The sequence below is a fragment of the Arachis duranensis genome, chromosome 2, assembly GCF_000817695.3.
Source record: "Arachis duranensis cultivar V14167 chromosome 2, aradu.V14167.gnm2.J7QH, whole genome shotgun sequence".
Classification (NCBI taxonomy): Eukaryota; Viridiplantae; Streptophyta; class Magnoliopsida; order Fabales; family Fabaceae; genus Arachis; species Arachis duranensis.
Window position 1 is genome coordinate 372,539 of NC_029773.3, and position 13,888 is coordinate 386,426.

General features: G+C 32.0%; 3 protein-coding genes across 4 annotated transcripts in view; 2 read left to right on the forward strand and 1 right to left on the reverse strand.

Moving 5' to 3' along the window:
* Positions 1-3,360: 3,360 nt before the first annotated feature.
* On the forward strand, positions 3,361-5,751 carry LOC107472368 (uncharacterized). Of its 2 annotated transcripts, none has more exons than XM_016091894.3 (3): positions 3,361-3,443; positions 3,839-3,999; positions 5,369-5,751. In XM_016091894.3, exons 2-3 carry the CDS (start codon positions 3,852-3,854, stop codon positions 5,509-5,511), a joined length of 291 nt encoding a protein of 96 aa, XP_015947380.1. In that variant the 5' UTR covers positions 3,361-3,443; positions 3,839-3,851; the 3' UTR covers positions 5,512-5,751. The 2 variants fall into 2 exon arrangements, with proteins under 2 accessions (XP_015947380.1, XP_015947384.1); XM_016091898.3 differs by having other exon boundaries at positions 3,368-3,443; positions 3,848-3,999.
* A 90-nt stretch (positions 5,752-5,841) lies between these two features.
* Positions 5,842-9,413, reverse strand: LOC107472356 (acyl-CoA hydrolase 2). The gene is made up of 16 exons (XM_016091883.3): positions 9,199-9,413; positions 9,023-9,115; positions 8,787-8,936; positions 8,537-8,583; positions 8,329-8,454; positions 8,094-8,171; positions 7,911-7,998; positions 7,454-7,566; positions 7,240-7,302; positions 7,102-7,157; positions 6,884-6,988; positions 6,751-6,807; positions 6,568-6,669; positions 6,442-6,490; positions 6,276-6,344; positions 5,842-6,182 (listed from the first exon to the last, which is right to left on the reverse strand). The coding sequence occupies exons 1-16, from the start codon at positions 9,212-9,214 to the stop codon at positions 6,105-6,107; spliced, it is 1,290 nt and encodes a 429-aa protein (XP_015947369.1). The 5' UTR covers positions 9,215-9,413; the 3' UTR covers positions 5,842-6,104.
* A 2,562-nt stretch (positions 9,414-11,975) lies between these two features.
* LOC107472349 (uncharacterized) overlaps positions 11,976-13,888 on the forward strand; it is a 3,751-nt gene continuing 1,838 nt past the window's right edge. The window contains exons 1-2 of the mRNA XM_016091875.3: positions 11,976-12,260; positions 12,772-13,479. Of these exons, the coding sequence (XP_015947361.1) occupies positions 12,778-13,479 (702 nt within the window). The 5' untranslated portion in view covers positions 11,976-12,260; positions 12,772-12,777. The remainder of the gene's footprint in view (positions 12,261-12,771; positions 13,480-13,888) is intronic.

Below are 13,888 nucleotides of genomic sequence, written 5' to 3' on the forward strand. Positions count from 1 at the left end.
TCTCAGCGAGTTGAGCGTCGACGCCAGCGCCCTGGTGCTCCGTCTCCCCTCTTTATTCTCCACTTCCAGAGTTTCAATGGAGTCTCAGCCTCAAGTATAAATTTTCTTCATTGATTTCATTTTTTTGTTCCTTTTATGTTCTTGTTGTATGAATCTGCTTCATTGATTTCAAACCTTGGATTTTACCATTGCTGATGAAGTCAAACCTCACTGTCTGATCAAAAGTATCCACAAAAGATCAAATTAGAAAAATAAACTTTTTTCAGTTATCAAGAGATTGAAGGCATCGGATAAATAAAATAATTTTTATTGAGAAACTTTTGCAAATAGCAGTGGTTAATAATTTTGTTCATCATTTGACAAGTATAAATATTAAATTATTTTTAATAAATTTATTTATTAACTTATATATATATTTTTTAAAAAATATAAATATAAATTATTGTTGGTTTAAAATGATATACATGTTCAAATATATATACACGCACAAAATCATGTTCAAATACTATTTTTGATAAATTTAAATGAAATCAAAGATGAATTTTTTGTATCACATATGTGAATATAGAGTTTAATTTTGATGCACTGATAATGTAAAGGTTTTACACAGTCATATAATTACATCTGTGTTTTTGAATGACTATTCATGCAGTGTATGTGAAAGAGAATTATTTTTATTGATATGATATTACGTAATTAGATACATGTATAAAAGTATTTTACATTAACAGTGCATCAAAATTAAATTCTATTAATATAATCGTAAACACTAGGATGGCAAACGGAGAAGCCCGCCTGCCCCGCCCTGCCTAGTGAGACAGTCTTGAATTTCTCTCCCGCTTTGCAGTTCGCTTAACAGCGGGTTGGTGGATCAAACATGCCAAATCTCTTTTTATTTGTTTTAAAAATCATTAAATATTAAACAATATATATAATTTCACAATTATTTCAATAAAGTATAATTTCTAAAGATATTAAAAAAATTATAATTTTTAAATTCACAAACATTAAAGTCTTTATAATTATAAATATATAATAAACATAATCATAAACCAAATTTTTTGAAACAAAATAATAAAACTAACATTGTCCAAAGCAAAACAAACATTGTTTAACACATATAATTAAACATCTCTAAATTTATAATCAATCAAACGTAACACATAATCCAAAATATAACTTAAAAGGCAGTGCGTGTTAGACGAACTTTTTTAAGTTTGATAATTTTAAATTTCTAACTCAGCCCATCTTTTTTAACGGGTTATGCAGGCCAGACCGACAAATTTTGACCCGTTTGCCACCCTTAATAAACACTACTTATTAGGTGGGAAAGAGAATTTTCTCTTTTTAAGAGAAAAAGATATGATTATTTTCATCTAAAAATATCATAAAATATTAAATAAGATGAATTCACTTGTATGTTTTCTTTTTGTTCCACATAATATTCCTTTGTGAGTAAAATATAATTTTCACAAACTCACATTAATAGCCAAATCAAAAGAATGAATACTTGTGATGTTTTTCTATCTAAGCAAGATATGAATGAATCAAACTTAGTAAAATCCATTGAAAGGAGAGAAACAAAATGTTCCGACCACAACCTTCAGATCTCCCAAACAGCCAAACAATTACCTGATTTTTCGGGTCCAGGCCCAACACACGATCCAAAATTGGTTAGAAAACCAAAAACAGAAATCTCCTCTATCTATGACAATAAAAAAAAAACTCCTCTATCTTAACCTATAAAATAAAATAAAATAGGAAAGAAGACAGATAAGTTCATGACTTTTTAAGTTTTTGACAAATACATCTCTGACAAAATTTAAATACAAAAAAATTTTTGACTTTAACAAAGGAGGATAATTTAGTCCTTTCGTCTATTTGCCTCTCACACATCAAACGGAACTGGCTGACGTGGCTGTAACGGTGTCCAGGTGTCCGTTACGGTGCCACACTAGAAGGGGAAAAAAGTTCGAAGGACAAATAAGTTCTTGACGTCATTTTACAAATAAAGTTCGAAGGACAAATAGGTTCTTGAGAATTTTTTTTTCAAAATTAATAAACTCATTTCTTAAATTCTCTCATCTACCTCTCTCCATTTTTATATTTTTCTCTACTATTTTTACTCTATATATAATTATATTTTATATGAGTAATTTGACAAATCAAAATATATCATTTGATATTTTTTACAATTAAAATATTTTAAATGTAAAAGTATACACATTAAATTATTTTAAATTTTAGATAACGAATATTATCTGCAGATATCTTGATCTTCTTAGTCAGAAACTTTTGTCAACTTACGACTTTTTTGTAAAAGTAGTTTGATTTTATAAATCTTTTGTGTCATGCATAATTTATACTATTAGAACAATGCACAAATGAACTAACGCTAACTTGATGCATAAATGAACTGATGCTAACTAATGTCACTGGTATAATGAAAACTGAACTAATGCAATTTTACAAATTCTAATATAATACACAAATGCACTAAAACTCAACTAATGCAATTCAAGAAAAAAGAAGAAACATAACAAGCCCAATTTCTGCAATTTTAATACAAATAATTTAAATTACAGAATACAACAAGTTAACTAGATTTCAAAATACAAGCATAATTTTATAAACTAAATTCTCATAATAGAAATATAATAGAAGTATAATGAAAAAAAAAATTCTCAATGACCTATTTGTCCTTCGAACTTTATTTACAAAATGACGTCAATGACTTATTTGTCCTTTGAACTTTTTTTCCCTTCTAGCATGGCATCGTAACGGACACCTGAGTCAGTTCCGTTTGGTGTGTGAGAGGAAAATAGACGGAAGGACTAAATTGTCCTCCGTTTGTTAAAGTCATGGACTTTTTTATATTTAAATTTTGTCAGGGATGTATTTGTCAAAAACTTAAAAAGTCAGTGACCTATTTGTCTTTTTCCCAATAAAATAACGACTCAAACTGTATAAAAATATTCAAATAACCAAGTTGGGTTACTCTAGTAGTTAGCTCACCAGTCTGCTTAAATAAGTGTGATGTTCGAATCTATTTTGTGTATGCAGCAATTCATTGACCAACAATAAACCCTTAAGACCTTAAATGAAGCTCAATATTAGTCCTTGACCTGCCGGGTCAAAGGATACCATAAAAAACAAAAAAAATATTCAAATTCAAATTTATATTACTTTATAGTTTATTCTACTTTCTTGTTCCCTGTCCAGTCGCCGCCACACTCCCAGCAGGCCAACACCGTCCCGTTCTGCTGCAGCCACCAGCGTCCAGTTCTTCTCCAGACGCCGCCGTCCTTTCTGCTCCGCCGTGATAGTCTCCCTCATCTCCGACGGTGCGTGCCCTTCCTCTTCGCCTTGCCGTCGTCTTCTGCCTCTCGTTGCCGTTTTCTTCAGCCAGACTCGCCTCCAGTTCCATCCCTTCCGGCGTTCAGGTATAATGCGCGACTCTGTTCCTCGATTCAGCTCTTCAACATCTCGTCGCTAATTGTTCTTCTTCAGCATCCGTTAGTTGTTCTTCTTGTTGCTAATTCTTGTAGTTATTGAATATATTTGCTGTTATTGTTCTTGATTACTTAAAAGTTTTTGCTAATAATTGTTCAGTTCTTGTAGTTATTGCTGTTATGGTTATTATTAATTTGTTAGTGATTGTTGCTGTTGCTGCTACTGTTCTTGTTGATTTATTAATTTTTTTGCTAATAATTGTTCAGTTCTTGCTAATAATTTCTTGCTAATTTTTTTACTACGATTGAACCATTGATCTAGTGAACCAGTAGCTAGATTGAATAATCATTCATTCTTCTAAGGTGGTGCTAATAAATTGTGTCAGCTAATGTAGTAAGATGTCTCTGCGGCGTTTCTTGGGATTTTCCGATGGTGAGCTGATGAGGTCTGATGCAAAACCTTGCTCCAGGTTGATGAGACACACTGCTGGGATATTCAGTGTAGGTGGAGCCTTAGGATTTTGGGTTCTTTGCCGATTGCACTATGGTTTGTTTTTTTCTTTTTTGTTCCCTTGTTTATGTCTATGCATCTTATTATTTTTCACATGCCTTCCAAGTGTTTGGTGAAATGCTACACTTATCATAATGGTAAGGTTTTAGTTTCTGCTTCCTTGCATTTATGAATGTCTTTCACAAGCAAATTTCAAAGGTTCACCCATTTATAAATATATAATACATGCTTTTTTATCCTTTTTTAATCTGTGTTATTCGGTACTTTATGTATGTATTCGCCTAAGCGCTTAACGACCCATAGTTAACAGTATCACTACTATAGAAATGGGAAATGAACAAACAATGCAACGCTAGCAGTATCACTGAATGTTTTTTAGAAGATTATAGTAATGTAACAGGTTCAATACACTCTTGTAGCAGTATCAATATAAAGTGTAAGATTATGGTAATATAACAGGTTCACTACACTTAACCCTTTGATTCTTTAACCACACTTGCAATTAGTCAAAAAATTGGGATCAAAATAGAAGAATGGAGAGAGACGAATCCTATTCATGGATTAGGTAAAACCATGCTTGACTTCAGACTTTTTTCTGATGCTAGCCCCATATAACCCCTCCAATTTGTAGCTAACCCTTCACAAAATCCTTAAGCGGCCAAGCCAATTCAGGCCCATTGGCACTGCTACAGAAGAGTAGTGACATTGTCCCACTTGAATCTCAGCAAACTCTTCTGTTTGATGTTTTTCCATGTTTCATTTCCTGTGATTTATTTGGCTTCTTGAAATTGTTACAACTTTGAGCCCTTGCTTCTTTTTTTGGCCTTTTTTCTATTTACCAAAACCAAGAATAGTCATTTGATCTTCCTTGGATGATGATATTAAAGCAAATAGATAATGTATGGATCTTTTTCTTGTCTAATTAGAAATAAGAAATCAACTTATTAATGTGAGCCAATATGACTTATACAGATTTCTTGTCTGCTCTTTTGGTAGAAGCTAGTCCTAATGTTATTTGTGAACATTGCACTGAGATTAGCCACTACTTTTCATTTGTCACACTTTTTCTCTTGTTGGCTATGAGTTTGTTTGTAAGTTGGTTTTAGAGAGAAAGGGAGGGGAAGGAGGGTTTGTAGTGTTGTACTTTGAAATTCTACACTATAAACCACTTCCTTCTTCTCCTCTCCAAAATCCCAACTTGCAAATTACCCCTTAAATAGAATATGAGAAAAGAAAATAAAGCTGTAGAAAAGAAAGTAAATGTGTTTCAGATATCTGGTTTCACTCTAAAATGGTCTTATGAATTTTTCAAATAGTTTTGGGTGCAAACGTTTTCAACTTTTTTGAGTCCTTCCACAGTTCCACTACAACTAATAATCAAGTTTTTGCATCATTATCACTGCAGGCCCTCGAATTACAATTCCCAGGAGTCTTCGTTGGGCAGCTTGTGGTGCTGTAACTACAAGCGCAAGCACAGCTTTGCTGGTTCGTTTATTTAGTCCCGAGTGTGAACCCCAGAATATCGCTGCTTATGACAACAAAAAGTAGTACTGGCTGTTCCTCTCTCTCTCATTACATAGAAAGCAGAAAATGATATATTTTGGGATGCTATAATGATGGACTAGCAATAGTTAATTACACCACACTAGTAACTCTTAGCATCTACTTAGTGAATCAGGTTACCGTTGTATTGCATTTGTAAGTTTTATCGTATGTCCTATGAATTCGATTATATGCTGACTATCAAGATCATCAATAAAGTCAGCAATTTCCTCTTTGGTCTGATAATATGCTGAAACTAAAAAAATATCTTATATAATAAAAAATCACACTTGATAATATCAATGGAATCGAAAATAAAAAAGATTTATTCTCATTTCTATATATACTCACTTTTTATAGACAAACTTGATTTGATTTAAGGGACTACAATGGTTAGATTCAACAAGCATTCTAAGAACAACATTTTGGTTAATGTATTACATTGTATATTTCTATTCTCTAGTGACAAAACTTCATCTCAATTTTATATCACTTATCACAGTATTGCATGTTGTGAACCCCCCCAACTATAAGGGAGACAAAGAATGACCCTCTCCATAGATATACAGGCTACATGTTTCTTTCCATTTTCAGCAGTTTCACAACTTAGATTTAGCTGCAGAACTTTGGCTTTTAACCTTTCTGATTAGGCCTTCTTGAACCAATGATGCAAGAAGCTGCATGTTTTAACAAAATAGGCACACCCACCATAAGAATCAAAAGGAACATGATTTTTTATGGAGATTATGTACAAATGATATTACACTTACCTCTCGTTTCTGATTGAACATCTGGCCTGTGACAGTGCCACGTGCATTATATGCACTAGGACTAAAAATCTGCAGAACACATTTGAAGGGAAGGAAAAGTCACAATTGTCAAATATTGATTGATTGGTTCATTGTTCATTTGAAAGAGGAACATTGTGAAACTCACCACATATAGTATCCAGTCATCAGCTATTACAGGTCGGTGAAACCACATCCTGAGAAATGAATTTGAAGAATTGAAAACTTTTGTATGGTATGCCTGAGATGTAAAAAATGTTAATTGTGTACTTACGCATGATCAAGACTAACAGAGCTTGCCTTCATACCCTGCTTCCGGTGGGGATTCAAAGCTACTTGAAGAAATATTAAATCAGAAGCAAATGCCACCACACACCTAATGGACACACAAAAAATATGAAATCCAAGAAAGCTTATGCCTAATGTTAAGTATTCAAAAGTGATACAAGATATGTACCTATGCAAGGCCTGATCATCTGAAAGTTTTCCCTTTGCTCTAAACCAAAAATTCAAACTGCATAAAACATTTAAACAAGTATTAAAGAAGGCAAAGAATTGATCTACCCTTTGCTTTCCCTGCAAAGTATTACCTGGGAGGAGATTTGGTCTGATTTGTTGAAGTTGTAGGTTCACAGAACCGTATCTCTATTGGCCAAGGGGTGAATTTAGTTGTAGCAATTTTGTTCCGGTAAGTTCTGAAGCAACAAACTTAGTCATCAGAGATCCTTAGCTTTAGACACATGAATGTTCTCTAAATAGAATCTTATATATATTCTTTAACAACACATTGCACCACCCAAAATCTTACTTTGGAAGACGAGGGTCAGTAAGACGTGTCTCCCGCAGCTCCTCCATTGACAAAAGCTAGAAACAATTAATAATCTGAAATCAGCAACACCATTTTCATTCTTAAATCTTAATTAATATAAATAACCATGTAACTTACCTTATCTGGTGGAGGCACAGATGGCATAGTTACCTCCTGGTGGTCAAATCCTAATTCTTCTTTCTGTATATTAAGAAAATAACTTAAGCATACTCTGAATTTATTGAAGAGAATATGTTAATTTATTGAAGAGAATATGTTAAATGAACATGTCTCAGTTGTTGTTGCATGAGAAAGTCAATTCAATACTGTCTCTAAGAAGAACATAAATTACTTGAAATGAAGCCAGCAAAGTGAACACAATATTTCCCTTTTGAATTGCATCAACTCTCCGTGTAGCAAAGCTCTTTCCATCTCGAAGACGATCAACTTTATATACAATTGGCACTGGAAGAAGAATGCTCATACTAAGTATGTTTGTTTAGAATTATAAAGTAAAGCAAACAATCTATTTTAGCAGTGCAATAATCCACATGAATGCATTGAGTTTATCATGGTACAGAAGCATAGAGAGCTTGAAAATTGAAATTACTTACTGCTATTATTGCTTAGATAGCTTATGCTTAATGAGTTATTTACCTATTCTTATTCAAAGTTGATTACCTACTAATTGATCTAGTCTCAGTAAAAGACATTCAGACAAAGGATAAACAGTTCAATAAATATATACATCTCATCTTAAGAGAAGTAAAAAGAATCAGAAAGAGAAGTTTATGAGTAAACGTGCTTACTGTGTAGGTCCCCTGGAAGAATAAAATAGGCATGCAAGCTGTGAACAAGCTTAGAAAAGTCAACTGATTTTGATGCAGCAGCCAATGCCTGCAAGTAAGAGGTCATCTCAGTAGTCTATGTCTAGAAGCTTCTACTGAAATAAGTCAAATGCATTATATGAACATACAGCAGTTTTGTCATACCTGCCCAATAAACTGTCCCCCAAACACCTTGCCAAAATGTGGAGCATCCGGAAGGGTAACTCCTTTGAAAATATTTACCTTCAAAACAGAAAGGGGAAAAAAAAGGCTATAAGGTTTTCAATGTTGATATACATGTTAGTACCAATCATCAAATATAGACATCTATGTATAGGTTAGGAAATAAATATGAATCCATTTCAAAGATTTTCAAATTAATAAGGTAAACTAAGATGACCTCAATGGGTTCCAAATGCAATATAATCTCCAGAGTTGAAGATGTTTTGACAGAGTTGTCGGCTCTCCAGATAGAATTAGGGTGCAGCAGTGGCAAGTGTTCTTGGGGCAGCACCAAGCAAGTGAGCTAACACAGGAATCAACAAAAGTGAATACAGGCTGACATAGGAAAACAATAATATATGATAAGAAACAAACTAATAGGGCACCTTTGACAAAGCAATGACATCTGTCTGGTGAACTGGATTTGAAAAACCTGCAAGTAGAAGGATTATAAACTAAAGAAAATCTAACAGCCAGCACTTTTATTAAAATTTAGCCAGTATTTAACTAGCAGAAAAAAAATGTGTAATCCCACATCATTAGATATAATTTCACATCATTAAAAATACTATTAATGACTACTGAACTACCTATTCATGATAAGAAAAAAATTCAAGGACGAATTATGTTTACTACCATAACCAAAGTAGTCATATCTTTTCAATTGAAACTGTGGACGAATTTCATCATTGGACTTCACAGATCCAACAACCTCAGCCTCTCCCTCCCAGATGAAGTAGACACCATCCCCAGCCTCACCCTCGCGAGCAACATACTCTGCTGCCTCTACACAACAATTCAACATTCAACAACACTAGAATTTCCACAAAATTCACTGCATCATTCTATGCTAACATGTTCTTCGAATTTACCATAGTGCTTGACAACCACGAGTTGAGATATCTTCCTGACTGAAGAGCGAGGAAGCCTCTGCACAAGAGGAACGCATCCCAAAAACTCAATCACTGCAACACAAAACAAACAAACAAACAATGTTATTGCATTCGTTTTCTGTTTTTCTCTTGATCCAAACGCTCAATTCTCTCACCTTGCTCGTTGTCCATTTCGCACTCGATTCAAAAACAAAATTCAAATTCGCTTTTTGTTTGGTTTTATCGCCACAAATATGACGTATATAGTATTATAGTACGTGGAGTGGGTGGAATACAGTGTGATGCGAGTGTGGGTTTATACGGTGGAGCCGCAAAGGCAGTGACGGTGATGTGAGGGTTAGGCGGAGAGATAGAATGAGTCAAACAACACTTTTCTCAAAATTTAAAATATGTTTATTTCTTGACTCATATATATCATATGTCATCTTATATGAAAGTGAAGAAAAGAAGAAGGAATGATAGAATGTTGGGCGTGCACGTGAATAACGGTGGTCGGTGGTGGGCCACAGCGGATCTTAGTCTCTGTTCCGTCCAAAAAATAGGTACGTAATTAATTGCCATGCCGTCTCTAACTAACTCTAACCCACCCCAGATACAGTGGAGCCACACATATCTAATTATCTATCACATCCAATCACTGGATAACAAAATATCTATCCCAAAATAATTTCGGATATAAAAAAATGAATTTGGATTCTCTAAATTTTAAATTTTTATTTTAAAGGATAAAGTGTGATTTTTATTATTGAATATTTTTTTATATTTTTTTATTTTACTTATGAAATAAATAATAAGAAATCATATTTTACTTACTAAAGTAAAATTTAAAATTTTAAAAATCTAAATCCTAAAAAAGTAATCTTGTTGCTCATAAGATAACATAGCATATATTTTGGGGGTTATTTATTTTATATTATATTATTGAAGCCATTCATTAAATTAAGATAAAATATTATTTTAGTTTATAATGTTTGAACTAAATTTTAATTCAATTTTTTAATGTTTTAAATATTTTATTTTAGTTTTAAAATATTCAATCAGATTTAATGTTATATCATCTTTAAATTTGATATGAATAATTAATAGAGTAAGTAATATAAATATTAACAATATTTTTAGTTAAGTCATATCTTTTTATTTTTATGTGTTAAAAAAATATAACTAAACATTTTTTTATAACACTTTTTTTTGTCATTTTTCTTTTTGTATAAAACCTTAAACTCTAACAATCAATCAGTAACATTTTAAAGCAAGGAAAATTGTATATATTGATGATTTAAAAGATCATTTTCACTTATATACTAAAATCGAGTCTTTTTAATATGTTAATTATTCATATCAAATTTAATAATGATATAATATTAAATTCATTTAAAATTAAAATATGGTGTTTGAAATGTTAGAAATTAAATTAAAATTTATCTGATGATTATTTTACCAATAAATTATCATATTATATTGAAAATTAGAAATACAGTTTACCAAGAGCTTATGACTTACATATAAATAATGCTCATGTGATATGTATGATCTCTAATAGTCTAATTACCAGAAACGGGTCACCATGAAGAGCACATGATGATGATTATTAAACCTTAATTCAACTAAAATGAGTTAATTAAAGGAAGAAGTAATGCAAAAAGTAGTTAAAAAAGTCAAAAGTCAATTCACTCATAACACAAGGAATTGAACACGCGTACAAAAATGAGCACGACCCACAACTAATTAATTAGTAAAGCAAATTTTATCAAGATATTAGAGGAAAATGAAAATGCTAGAAAGGATAACAGACCATACTACATTAATAATAAAAGTACTCTACAAAAATATCTTTTTTCGATTTTTTTTTAAATTTTACAGAAAAATAAAATTAATTTTATATTTAAATATTTCATGCAAAAAAATTTTTATTTATTAATTACGTTTGGATATAATAATATAAAAATATTTTTTTATTTATTTATTATATAAAAAATATTTTTTAAAAAAAAAATATAAATAATAATTTTTTAAAAAAGATATTTTTTATTTTTAATTATCAACTGAATAACATTCAAACAAACATTTACCCTCTTATAAAATGTTTATTCTTCCCTTTACTATTAAATAAATTAGCAATTGGCCTTTGTTACGTGAGTAGTATAGAACTTGACTATCTTATTATATTCATGAGAGAGCCTAATATATCTTGTTATATAAACTAAAATTAACTCAATAACGGATATTTATTGAAATGTGCACAAAGAAGAATTAAGATCATATTGGTACAATTAAATGGATGAATTGGAAGTCACCAAAAAAAAAAAAAAATTAGAAATGTATGTGTGGACTATGGAGTCATAATGCACCGATGTTAATTTAGGGAAGGGATCAAGGCATGTTCTACCAAGTCCAATAACTTCATCACCAAAGCCCAATGTTATTGGGTTTGGTTTAGATTTTTCAACTTTCATCCGATGAGGTTTTTGCATAACTTCAATTATACTTTATATTAGTGTCTACCTTAGAACAATCATATAATTTTTTAATCTTATTGTATATGTTTATGGTTTTGCAAATATTATGATTCTGTTTTAGCTTCTGTTTAATATTTTCTTTTTAAAAAAAGGACTTACTGGGAAATGTTTTTCAACACTAAGTCGTAATTTTTTTTTATAAATATCTATTCTTTTATGTTAATTTTAAATTATTTAAAAAATATAAAATTTAATTTTCAAAATATTTACTTATTAAGTATTCATTAAAAAAATTACTAATAATAATTTTGACTTATGTCTTTAATTATCTTTTATTATTATTGTTATCTATGGTAAAAAAAAAATTATATTCTTGGTATTTATAATATTTATTTATCAAACGGCATCAAATGATTCCAGTGAGTAGATTCTGAAATCCTATGATTAAGAAAATGACTTTGACTGGCAGGTATCTTTGTCTCACCTTCAATACCCTTTACTTCTCTTTCTTGTTCTTCTTCTCTTCACTGTTCATTTTCCTTTCTAATTCTACTGATTTACTCCAACCCACACCATTCCTTCAAAATTCTCTGCTACCCTTTTGGAAAAAGTTTCAATTGTTGGTTGTTGAAAGTTCAAACTCTCTGCTATTTAGTCTTCACCCAGCAACCATTCATAGGAACATACAAAGAGTGTAATCAACCAATCACTTCCTCTCTGTGCTTGTGATCAAGGACTGGGTATCTTGGAAAATGCTTTAGGTACTTCAATTCAACTCATAGTTTTCTTTTTTGAGCTTGTGACTTGCATATCTGTGTATTCACCTCTTGAGTTTTGTTTGTCTACCATGTTGGTTCATGTATGGAGATTGGAGATACAATAGTGGTTTCTTTAAGCTTTCAGTGTTTGTTGTTACTATTCATATTGCATAGAGTTGTTGAATCTATTCTAAATTCTTGGATTATCCTTATATGTTATATTGAGGAAATAGTTAAGGGTTTCAAACTTTGTTTTGAGCTGAAGCTCATTCAATCATTGTATGGCAAGTGAAAAGGTTCTGATACCATGTTTAAATCCATGGAAGTAAAAGTCTCAATTAACTTGAGAGAAAATGTGAATGATTTCATGATATATTTTTGGAGGTACAATGTGATTGCAGCATATGTCCTTTTTATATAGACACAAACACAACCCTATTTTTGATATTATCTCCAATATGAGATTTATATGATATTTCCATTTTTGACACTTTTCAACATACTTGAATCATAGGCATTGATGTCATTTATCTGTGGCCTTCCTATACTTGAGTGTGTGTATTGTCTTGGGTGTGCTCGTTGGGTTTGGAAGAAATGTCTGTACACTGCAGGCTATGAGAGTGAAAACTGGGGCCTAGCTACTGCTGAAGAATTCGAGCCTGTACCTCGAATCTGCCGGATAATCTTATCGGTTTATGAGGAAGATCTTCGTAACCCCCAATGGGCTCCGCCAGGGGGTTATGGCATGAACCCTGACTGGGTTGTCTTGCGTAAGGATTATGAGGATAATCAAGGTTGTGTTACTCCATACATGATATATCTTGACCATGATCATGCTGAAATTATACTGGCTGTTAGGGGCCTTAATTTAGCAAAGGAAAGTGATTATGCAGTTTTACTTGATAACAAACTGGGGCAGGCTGAGTTTCATGGTGGTTATGTTCATAATGGGTTACTTAAGGCTGCAGGCTGGGTTTTCGATGCGGAGTATGAGGTTCTTCGGGATTTGATAGCGAAGAATCCGACATATATGCTTATATTTGGTGGACACTCCCTAGGGGCAGGGGTGGTAGCATTATTGACATTGCTAGCACTTGATAACCGAGACAAATTGGGGATACAGAGAAACAAGATAAGATGCTTCGCCTTAGCTCCTACTCGGTGCATGTCTCTCAATTTGGCTGTAAGATATGCGGATGTTATCAATTCCGTTGTACTCCAGGTTGGATAGTTTTCTCTGATTTTGATCTTGTTAACATATTCCCTAACTGAACTAGTTGATATAGTAGTGTTTTAAGTGGACAACATTATCTGTTAAAGTTTACCAACATATGCACAAAATTAACTGTGAATGTATGCAATCATTTGGGTTCTGAAGCCTTTGAATTCTAATTTGATCAAAGTCGTAATTTTAAAGGGATAATCTACTTGTAGAAAAGGGGTGATTTGGCAACTCTAGTAATGGCCGAGGTGAAAATGAGTAACTGATGATATAAACATGAAAATGGACTTTATATCACATCTATGTTTGCATATGTAGCATGTTTTTGTGTCAGTTTGAGTGTTGAATATAAACAAGTAAGAAAATATATTCTTACAGTTCATACAAGTAAACGTATCTAGCCTATCTG

Bases quoted from the DNA above. Each gene is read 5' to 3' on its own strand.
- LOC107472368 (XM_016091894.3), top strand. From the start codon at position 3,852: ATGTCTCTGCGGCGTTTCTTGGGATTTTCCGATGGTGAGCTGATGAGG. The intron at 4,000-5,368 runs GTTTGTTTTTTT...TTATCACTGCAG, and splicing joins TCTTTGCCGATTGCACTATG to GCCCTCGAATTACAATTCCC.
- LOC107472356 (XM_016091883.3), bottom strand. The intron at 7,567-7,910 runs GTAAGCACGTTT...TTCTTCTTCCAG, and splicing joins TCTTCCAGGGGACCTACACA to TGCCAATTGTATATAAAGTT. The intron at 6,491-6,567 runs GTAAGTACACAA...TTCATTTCTCAG, and splicing joins TCTGTTAGTCTTGATCATGC to GATGTGGTTTCACCGACCTG.